This window comes from Capsicum annuum, chromosome 11 (assembly GCF_002878395.1).
Source record: "Capsicum annuum cultivar UCD-10X-F1 chromosome 11, UCD10Xv1.1, whole genome shotgun sequence".
In the NCBI taxonomy this organism is placed as follows: domain Eukaryota; kingdom Viridiplantae; phylum Streptophyta; class Magnoliopsida; order Solanales; family Solanaceae; genus Capsicum; species Capsicum annuum.
The window spans coordinates 2,298,658-2,310,492 of record NC_061121.1 but is presented as its reverse complement, the minus strand read 5'-3'; the positions used below and the strand labels follow the sequence as shown (position 1 = coordinate 2,310,492).

Genomic DNA, 11,835 nt, shown 5'->3' with positions numbered 1-11,835 from the left:
TATTTGATTGTACTTGTTATGACTTTTGAGCATCTTTCGCCAAGTATACACATGCGTTTTACGTGTCAATTCGCGTGAAATTATCATGTAGGAGTTTAAGTATAAGCACGTGTCAATTCGCGTGAAATTATCATGTAGAAGTTTAAGTATCTGCTTATACGACTTATTCGATTTATTCGCGTGAAATTATCATGTAGAAGTTTAAGTATCTGCTTATACGACTTATTCGCGTGAAATTATCATGTAGAAGTTTAAGTATCTGCTTATACGACTTATTCTGAGCATCTTTCTCCAAGTATAAACATGCGTTTTATGTGTCAATTCACATGAAATTATGATATAGATGTAAGTTTAAATATTTGTTTGTACGACTTGTTCTGACTTTTGAGCATCTTTCGCCAAGTAAACACATGCGTTTTACGTGTCAATTCACATGAAATTATCAAATATGTGTAAGTTTAAGGATCTGCTAATACGACGTGTTCAGACTTTTGAGCATCTTTTGCCACTATACACATTCATTTTTCGTTTTACGTATTAATTCGTGTGAGATTTTTTGTTAAATTTAAGCATCTGTTTATACGGTCTCTCTACCACATAAAGATATTTGTGAGATTACACCGAATCTATTGTTGTTGATATTAGTAATGACCTTTGTTACCGTCAAAAGATTTGGTGCAATGGATGGAGCTGCTCCTCCTTTAACCAGAGATCTCGAGTTTGAACCCTGATATGTAAAAATCCTTGGTAGGGAGTGTTACCCCTAGAATGGGTCCCTACCCAACGCGAATTCGAATTAATCGGACTTTAATACGTATACCGAATCGAATAGAAAACTAAAAAAAATGACCCTTTATTGATCAATCTTTTTCAGCATAACTTGTACCAATCAAAGTGTGTGATAACAACAATTCCAAGGTGATCATGATTAATAAAGTTGGGTGCATTGCATTTTTTTACATGAAACAAATACTTTTAGCTGTCATCCATAATAACACTTTGATACTAGAAGAACAACATCAACCAGACAATTCATTTGTCTCATCTTATACAATAAATACACATAGGATGACCCAACAACAAAACAAGAGGCATTAAGTGATGGGATTTCATTTGTGGGCTTAATATTTTGTTGAGATGTAGGATAAGTCCACTTTTGTTAAAGTAGTTTCTCTATGTTTGACCCGGGGTCTATCGGAAACAGCCTCTTTACTTTTTTGAATATAGTGATATGAACTACGTACATTCTACCCTCCCCAGACCCTACTGTATGGGAATATATGGGTTTGTTGTTGTTCTTGTTGCTGAAAGTAGATCGATTGTAGTTTTATTATGAGGTAAATAATATAAAATTTGAAAGTTTAGAGTTTAATTATAGAAAATTTTGATATTTAATGATTTTGGTCTGTTGAGATATATAATTAGCTTTCGATACATCTAACGAATATATTTTTTTTCCTATTATAAAGATACGTAATTAGCGCCCGATACACTTTTTTTTTAAAATTTTAGATATGTTAAGATATATATATAATACATCCAACTAAGATACATTTTTTTCTTTGCAAAGATACATAATTAGCTCTCCATAATTTTTTTCGATGTTGGGTCTGTCGAAATACATTATTAGGTCCTGATACATCCAACGAAGATACATAATTAATTGAAATTTTTGTAATTACTTTGCACGGATGGAGATTTGTATAAACATAGTAAGTTATGTGTATATTTATGTTATTTTTTCTTTATTTTGTGATAGTGTTGTTACACTGCTATTTTATTTTTTATTGTCTCTTGTATCTTCATTACGTTTTTTCTAGATTGCTCTTTTTAGCCGAGAGTTTGTGGGAAATGGTTTCTGTACCTTCCCTCTTCAGACCTCACTTTGTGAAAATAAACTGAATATACTATGTTGTATGTTGTAGTAATAGTAGTTTCTCTCAACTAAGAAAGCAAATTTCAATGGATATATATAAATTACGTTATTTTTGGTTTAGAGATTTAATCCAATGGATATTTTGTATATTTTTCCCTAAATGAAAGGCGAATGCCCGAATTGAGAGGCATATTGGGCCTGGCCCATTATCTCTACTTTGTAATGAAGACGTACGAATTTGGTCCAAACAGAAAAGCCCACAAAATCCATTTAGTGATTAGCCCAAGGATGTTAACAGTAACTAGACCAAAACATAAGCCCATATATCAACTTTCAATATATAGGTGAAATTTCTAATCTATAAAGTGTATATTAATGCCTAATACTACGTGTTGAAGGACGGTCCGAAGTGAAGTATTAACAGACTTGTAGATTGGCAAGCTTCTGAAAAAGGAATGCAAATGATAACTTACGCAAATCTCACGACACAAAGGGTGAGAAAAATGAAGATGTATATAAGTTGATCGAGCACAAATTCACATGTAAACACATTTTTAAGCTCAATAATGATGTAGCACAAGCGAATAATATGCATCATGAGTTTAGACTGTGACAATTAAATACAATGTCAAAGCCGTATTCATGTATGACGATGGGGAAAATCTTAGCAAGGACGTTGAAGAGTCCATAAGGGGGCGGGGGTGTATATAAAATCTTAAAACTTACGGCGGAAAAGGGGAGAAAATAGATGAATATCGGCCTAAAGTATATTATACGTATTATGAATTTGGACCGTAATAAAATAACTAACAAATTTCACTATTGTCAGTATAAAAATCATGACAGACATGATAAATCGACAGTTGCTAAAAATAATATTGCACGATAAAAGGTGATCACCTAGTTTACGGTCAGATGAATGAATCATCAAAACTTGTCTAAACCATCGTAACTATGACAAATTAAATTAAAAACATAAAAGAAATCAGAATATTATAGCAATATTAAAATGATCATGCTTTCTGAACATGATCATCATTATTAGTTTCAAATAGAGTGCCAGTATTAATGTCTTGAGACCTACACCAGCCAGTTTATATATATTTTTTCTGGTAAGTGTAATAAATTATTTCTATAATATAGTTACGTGAAATATAAGGTAGAAAGATTACAATATGTTATGTATGTGTTAGAAAAAATATCGTGGCTTGATTAGCATACAATAATACTATTAAAGTTTGTGATTCGAATTTTGACGATCCAACCCTGAAAAGATTGTGGTGGGACTCATTTTGAGATTTTGTGGGAGCTGGAGTCTGTAATGGTAGCGTAGGAATCGGATTGATGTTCCTGGGCTTAGAATTTTCTTGTACGCATGTATTATATAAGTGCGATTCAGAGGGTTCGTTTTAATATGATGGTTCTCGTGTGTTATATAGAACTTTTGGCTCCTTCTTGTATTCCTCTCCGATATAGTGAATTTCTCCTCCTCTGCCCGTAGTTTTTTAATTTCTATCAAGAATTTTCACGTAAATCTGTGTGTATTCATCTTATTTTTCTTTTGCTTATTCCTGTTTGATTTGATAATACCCAAAAAGTAAATAGAAAATAATAAAATAAGGAATTAACGAGGTTTGGTTAGATCTAATCCTCCGAGTAAAAGCATTGTAGTACACGTGAAAAACTCTTGTGCTTTTGCTTGGAGATTCGGCCTAGCCAAACGTCGTTAATTGTATGTTAGTTAACCTACGATATTTTCACAACAAAATAATTTTTCTTATTATAATAATTTTATCTGGGAAAAGAACAAATATTAGAATGCTGAGCATGCATAGAACATTAGAACCCAACAAACATACCTTTATACTAATAAAAAAATGTCAGAAGAACAACATTTTGTTGTGGGGCAAAAGACTTAATCAGTCTTCTGCAAAATTGTAGTGATTAAGAGTAAATTTATTATGTATATTATGATAAAATACTCACATGGGCAAGGGCAAAGTTTTTGTGTATTGAGAGTGGTCAGACGAACACCCTACACTAAAAAATTACAACGTATGTATAAAAAATTATGCTTTGAACACCCTTGAAGCAAATGGGGTTGGGGTAGCACATCGGTTTTAACTGTTCAGGTAAAGACAATGTATAGAGCATCCAGGATCAAACACCCCTCATAAAACTTTTGGCTCACCCACTGACCGTTGCATATGAATATTATGCTAAAATACTCGTATCATTCATTATTTCTTTAACTTGGAACATGTAAAGTTTAAAATGGATAAATAAAAGTGAACGGTAGAAGTAGTTATTCATTTGTAGCAACAAAATAGTGTAATTTTTTTATTTTTTATTTTTATTTTTTTTGTGGTATATAAATAGGAGTATATACCTTGAGGGTGGCATGATGGTTTCTATAGGGATCATGCGCAAAAGAAACTGCACGCCTACTGACCAAAACCTAAGGCAGTACTGCATATTCTATGTTTCTATTTGGCAATAGAATATTATTCCATATATGGTGGTGTCCGGATATCGAGAGTTAAATAATACGTAGAATATTATTTCATATGTGGATATCGAGAGTTAAATAATACTTCCTTCGTCTTTAATTTTCTCATTTAATTTCTCATTTTACTTGTCTTTTTTCATAATCAAGAAGAGACATTTTTTTTTTTAATGTTTTACCCTTTGCATTAATTACTTTTTCTTCAAATTAAAATGTAAACATCATTTAATAGGGGCACTATGGTAAACTAGTCATGCTATTAACTATTTTTCTTAATAAATGTGTCATCTCAATTTGGAAAGGGTAATTTGGGACGGAGGAAGTATATATGTGTTAGCAAAAATATCGTGGCTTGACTAGCATACAATAACACTATTAAAGCTTGTGATCCGAATTTCGATGATCCAACCCTGAAAAGATTGCGGTGCGACTCATGTTTGAGATTTTGTGGGAGTCGGAGTCTGTGATGGTAGCGTAGGAATCGGACTGATGTTTTTGGGCTTAGAGTTTTCTTGTAATACGTGCGATTTGGAGGGTTGATTTTAATATGATGGTTCTCGTGTGTTATATAGAACTTTTGGCTCCTTCTTGTATTCCTCTCCGATATAGTGAATTTCTCCTCCTCTGCCCGTGGTTTTTTCCTTCAAGAGTTTCCACATAAATCTGTGTGTTTTCATCTTATTTTTCTTTTACTTATCATATTGCTTATCCCTGTTTGATTTGGTAACACCCAAAAAGTAAATAGAAAATAATAACATAAGGATTTAACGAAGTTTGACTTGATCTAATCCTCTATTCTTTCATAACGAGGTTTGGCTAGATCTAATTCTCCGTGGAAAAGTATTATAGTACACTTCTATTCTTTCATAGTGAAAAAACTCTCCGTATTTTTGCTTGAAGATTAGACCTAAACAAATCTCGTTAATTGTATGCTAGCTAATCTACAATATTTCCACAACAAATAATTTTTTGTATTATAATAATTTTATCTGGGAAAAAAACAAATATAAAAATGCTGAGCATGCATAGATGATAGAAGAACAACATTTTGTTTGTGGGGCAAAACACTTAATCAATCTTCTGCACAATTGTAGTGATTAAGAGTAACTTTTATGTATATTAGGATAAAATACTCATATGGGCAAGGGCAAAGGTATTGTGTATCGAGGATGATCAGACGAATACTCTTTGTTAAAAAATTACATCGCGTGTATAAGAAATTATGCTTTGAGCACCCTTGAAACAAATGGGATTAGTGTAGCTCATCGGCTTTAACTGTTCGGGTAAAGACAATGTATAGAGCATCCAGGATCAAACACCCTTCATAAAACTTCTGACTCACCCACTGACCGTTGCATATGGATATATATTATGATAAAATACTCGTATCATTCATTGTTTCTTTACTTGGGACATGCAAAGTCCAAAATGGATAAATAAAAATGAACGGTAGAAGTAGTTATTCATTTGTAGTAACATAATAGTGTAATTTTTTATTTTTTTTTATTTTTTTACCTTGAGGGTGGCATGATGGTTTCTATAGGGATCATGCGCAAAATAAACTGCACGCCTACTGACCAAAACCTAAGGCAATACTGCATATTCTATGTTTCTATTTGGCAATAGAATATTATTCCATATGTGGTGGTGTCCGGATATCAATAGTTAAATAATACGTAGAATATTATTTCATATGTGGTGGTGTTCGGATATCGAGAGTTAAATAATAGAATATAGTTTAATTAGAAAGAGATTTTTGATGTAACGAGTAAGGTCGTTGTTGATGTAATCAGGACGTCACAAATTTAAGTCGTGTAAAACAACCTCCGACAGAAATACAGAATAAGATTGCATACAATAAACCCTTAAGTCCAAACCCTAAGCGAGAGTTTAATGCATTCGATTGTCTTTTTATAACTTTTGATCCTTTAACGTAGATTTAAAATTTAAAAAAAAAAAAAATTTAAATTCTATATTCAAATATACATAGTCAAACTTGAGAAAATTCACAATCAAATTCAAATGAAGTCACACAAATTAAAATTAAAAGGAAAAAAATATATATTTTGTATTTAACAAGAGAGACTACCCAAGGACTCTTCATTCGATATTTTTGTCTTTCACTCTTTCCATTCTTCTTGGATCTCCCATTCTACCTCCCATCATCACCATCACCCCCTTAAGTTTCTTGTATTTGTGTTTATAATTTTCTTATAAATATTTCATTAAAAATATAAATATTTCAATGGTGGGAATGGCTGCTAATTTTAGTCCAAATTCAATTCATAGTTGGTTAATTATTTATTACTAGGATATATTTAGAAGCTTAATTAATATGAGTGTTATGATTCACTTAGCTATAGGGGTTACATGAATGCCACTATTGTTTGCCTTGGCATGTTTGATGATCCCAAATTTAACTATTTAATTAACACTAGTTAATTCTGCCTTTTGATGTCATAATCCTAATTAAGAATATTTTTTTCAACTTGCTTCTTCATTAACATTGAATGATTTTCTAAATTTAATATACATGTTCGATTGCCAACTAGGGTAACATACCAAGAGCTATGACAAGTTTGTCTAATTGTTTCTGGCTCGGTTCACAGAAGTACTTGTTAGAGTTATGACCCGAATTATGTTGAGCCAACTCTGAAAATTTTACGGTGCGATCATATTTATAATTTTTAATGAGGTTTTATGGTGATAGTCAGTGACGGATCTACCCTATAGGACCATAAAGATCAAAATGGATAGTTATAAACGTGCAAACATGTACTATATATCTAACATATAATATCTCATTTTATTTAATTTCCAAACACATTTCTATTCATCGAGTTTAAATTCTATGTAGGTATAATTAACGTCTATGAATGAGGGTCGACCAACAAGTGCAAATTACAAAAACGAAATATCAAATGAAGAGCTTTATATGACATAACAAAGTTCATATAGGTTAAAGTCTTATTGATGACATTAGCCGAAATGAGAAACTTAGAAAATGATATACTTTTTATTAATAAATAAAAAAAGTAATAGCAAAATGAAAGACCTTCGTATATAGATAGGTGAGGACAAATATTTTCATGAAATTGGTAAAAATTAAAGTAGATGTAAATATTATTTATTATTCTGCCTTTCTATCTATTGAGTTGCTTGATTTGCTCTCATCTTTAATAGAACTGAATCAAGTTTAGATTAACTTTTATCTCGTTTTATGAATACGTCACGTTGGGAATTTACTCATCATATTAACCATTTAAACAGAGAATAAATTTATCTATTAAATCAAAGAAAACAATATATGTTTAAGTCTTGAACAGGATTTGAGCGTCTTAACAGTTAAAATAAAATATAGAAAGACTAATTTTACATTATAGATATTGAAAAGATAACTTTAAATAACTATTTGTACAAATCTAACCGTCTAGCCAATCTTATGAGGTAAAGAATCTAGAATCATACTATTTTTTCTATTAAATATGAATGTACTACAAAAAAAAAAAAAAAAAAAAAAAAAAAAAACAATCAACCTAACAAAATGACATCACTAAAATAATACTATTTTTTTTTGGATCAACACATTATCTAAAATGAATTTTTAATTTAATTGATTGTCCAAGAAAAGGATATCATAATAAAAATTAATTTACAAGTACATTGGTCCCCCTCACTATAGTTTTCACAAAAGTTTTAATTATTTACATGTTGAACTCTTTCATAGCTTTGTCAATATTAGCTTATGATACATTTTTTGATAAGAATAATATCATGATACAATAATAAATTAAATAGCATATGATACAATTTGACTAGTTGAGTCAAGTGTATTAGTATTTAGGTATATATGAATTTGTCAAACATTATCTAGTCTTTTTCTATTAGTACAACACAACAAATATACAAAAGAAATACAGAAGACAGTTTTTCTTGATTTTCTTTCATTTTTTTCTTATATTTATATAACAAAGTTAGCAAATTTTCCCAAAAAAAAAAAAAAAAAAACCGCCAAAATTTGTCAGCCTCATTTCATATTATTTTTCTCACCATAAAATTTAAAAAAGAAAAAAAATAATTTTTGGGAATTTTTTTCCAAAAACTTTTTATAACAAAAAAAAAAGAGAGAGATATAAGAAATTTTTAAAGAGGTGGAATTAGCTGGAAAACCTACTCCAACAAAAAATGTTTCACAATCTTCATGCTTGGTAACACAACTTCATTTTCCCAAATTGCCCTCGCCGGAATCTCATCATTTTCCGGCGACATTGCCGATCGGAATGCTGACGTGGCATCTATTCTTTGTAGGTCCCACCCACTTTCTCTCAACCGTTGGATCTTCCACACCTGTTTCTCCGCCAACTGCCACGTGTTCTCCTTTATTTCTCTTACAGCTTCCTCGTATATCTTTCGTTGTTCTTGTGCTGTCTTACAAAATTTTAATTTCCTAAAATACCCTTCCATTTCTGGTACCCCTATTGCCTTTCTCAACCCGGTTCTCTGGTTTGTACATGAACCAGAGAACCCGTTCTGTACGAAGAACTTTTCCAGTTCTTCGTACATTCCTGAGCACATCATTTCATCGACACGTTTATCGAGGTACTCATGCAGAACATGACGTGAAACATCAATCCAAACGAAGCAACAATTATATCGAAGCTCCGACAATACACATTGAACAGGATGAACCTTATCGAAAAAGTCCACACCCGGTTCGAACCGGTTTGATATCAGAGCATATATAAATGAATTTGAACCTCCAACAACGAATGGTATTTTCCCGCGATTAGTTATCTCCGAGATTCTGGTATCAGCATTGAACCGGAAATCTAAAGGGGAAATTAACTCGGGCCCGGAGTACTCCCCGAGTAAATGATGCACAACGCCACGGCGTTCAGACAATGGGATTTTGTTGGTGGTAATATTAAGGCCTTTGGAAACTTGGATTTTGTCGGAGTTGATGATTTCTGCTGGAAAATAACGAGTGGCGAGGTCGATAGAGAGTTTTGATTTTCCTGAACCTGTAGCTCCCATTACTACAACGATTTTTTTCGTTGAGGATGTGATGCTTGTTGCCATAGCTATGTTACTCCGACTTGACGGCTGCCTGTGGGATCCTCCATGAAAGGTGTCTTTTCGGAAGATGTGATATGAATGTGAAAACATTTTTGAAGAGTATGACCCTATGCTGGTTGAATGATGTGTCTCGCGTCCTCTAAGAAATGGGTGTGACAACATTTCTGAAGAGTACGAGCAATATAGACGAACACCTATGTTGGTTGGATGTATCTCGGTTCTTCCAGAAATAGTGTACGATATTTTTGAAGAGTACGAGGAATATAGACGAGGACATTTGGGATTTGGAAGGAATTTGAAGTTATTACGATTCTCGGAGTAATGGAGATGAGGACAATGAGGAGGATTCGATACGAATGAGACTAATAATCTTCTCATAAGGAAAATAATGATGCGTGTGGAGCTTAGATAAGAAGAAATAAGAGTTGGATACTACTACTCCAGCTGCTACTACTGATGCAACTAATTATTATTATGTACAATAACATACAGAAAGCATGACTCGATGGACAACAGATGAATATGTCTCGAAGGACGGAGTGACAAGAAGACTAGGGGTTTGTTTGGTTGGCTGGTTCAGTATTCTGAAAAATTTCAGCACATGAACAACACTACATGGAGGTGGGTGGTGGTGGGTTGGGGTTGTGGGTGGGGGGGGGGGAGGGGTAGTACTGTATTTTGTGTTGGATGAGGATGAAGATGGAGCTTGCTATATATATGTTATATTCTTGAAGAAATCAGATTCTTGACTGGTTCATTGGCTTTATGTTTTTTTTTCCTATATATATATAAATTCACATAGTGTGTGTATAATATAGTAGTAGATGATCTATTTTTTATTTTTTATTTTTTGGTGCTATATATAGTGGATGTTATTTTATTACTTAAGAAATGGTGAGTCTGTTTTTTTTTTGTTTTCTTTTTGCAGGGAGAAAATGAAGAGGGAATGTAGGAGAAAGATGAAGTTGTAATAAGGAAGATTCATGTTAGTTTGGGTAGCAATTTATAACATATGGTGTATTTATAATGAGTAGTAGTAACATAAGTGTATTACTTTTTGAATTAAAAGGAAAAAAAGAAGTGAAAAAGAAGACCATAGTGAAAACAAAATTTGACTTTAGAGTTTAGAATAATGTAGACGCCTCATCCAAAAGACCAGAACTATATCCTTAGAACTTTAAAATGCAATTTAGGTAACTTAACACACCTATATTGTGTCCAGTAAACACTCGATACTGACGTGATAGATAAATTTAAAAGGTATTTAGATAATAATTTTGTAAGTTTGAATATTTAACTGACATAATAAAAATGAATTAAAATATTTAAATATGCATTATTGAAGTTAAAGTGTTTAGTTGTAATTACTACCAAATTAAAATGTTTAAATAGATATTATATATATGCCTTACTTAAAAGAGCATACAGGTAAGGAGTCAATATTCATTAATTACAGTGTTGGTTTAATGAGGCCAATGACAAAAATTAGGCATGTTATATTTGTATGATGGAAGATTAAAGATATTAAATGAAATAATAAAGATAGGCAAAAATTGTTACTCCCTTCGTTAAATAATATTTATCTACTATTAACTTGACATACACATTAAGATTATAATAAATGATAAGTATAATTTTATTATATTATTCTTTGAATATAATAAATTTAATATCGTAAAAAATACATTGAGTGATGACTTAACTCATCGTCCTTATGTCTTGTGAACATATGTCTTGAACATTCATATTGGTGTGACATAAAATTTTTAGAGGTGTATAGATGATCATTTTGTAAGTTATTAACTGACTCAAAGTTTCATATTAAGAGGTAAAACGCTCCCTAATAAAGGCGACTCTGTACTCAGAACAACTCAAATTCAAGATTTTTGATTAAGGAAAAAAACATTTACCACTCGACCACAACCTTTGTAGGTCTATTTGATTCAATTTAAGGTCATGTTTCCAACAATTTCTTGTTACATGAGTTAGATTTTTTTTTTTTTGGTTTTTCATTCAGTGTCCATATTAGAGCCCTGACTAGTTCGAATCGCGCGTTGTAGGGCCCATTAAGATGGCAACGCTCCAAACAGAGTTTTCTCCATATCTAGGGTCGAACTCTCGACCTCTGGTTAAGGGTAGCGCAGTCTCATCCACTGCACCACAACCCATGTTGATAAGAGTTAAATATTTTTACTCACTATGCTATTTATTTAATCTTTGACTTTTAATAATTAGGTAAAGCATCAACAAGTTACTTTTTTTTTTTCCGTAATATTCTCGATTTTTTTTTATATATATATATTTGAGGGTTATTGAAATTTATGCTTTTGTTTTTATGATGTTTAAAATTTATTTGAATTTCTGTCATAAATTAGTA

The 11,835-nt window shown here is 31.8% G+C and overlaps 1 protein-coding gene across 1 annotated transcript; it reads right to left on the bottom strand.

Moving 5' to 3' along the window:
• Window positions 1-8,400: 8,400 nt before the first annotated feature.
• On the bottom strand, window positions 8,401-10,543 carry LOC107846900 (adenylate isopentenyltransferase). The gene has a single exon (XM_016691173.2). The coding sequence runs from the start codon at window positions 9,834-9,836 to the stop codon at window positions 8,553-8,555; it is 1,284 nt and encodes a 427-aa protein (XP_016546659.2). The 5' UTR covers window positions 9,837-10,543; the 3' UTR covers window positions 8,401-8,552.
• Between the last annotated feature and the right edge of the window lie 1,292 nt (window positions 10,544-11,835).

Excerpts from the sequence above, each read along its gene's own strand:
- LOC107846900 (XM_016691173.2), bottom strand. The coding sequence starts at position 9,836 with ATGAGAAGATTATTAGTCTCATTCGTATCGAATCCTCCTCATTGTCCT.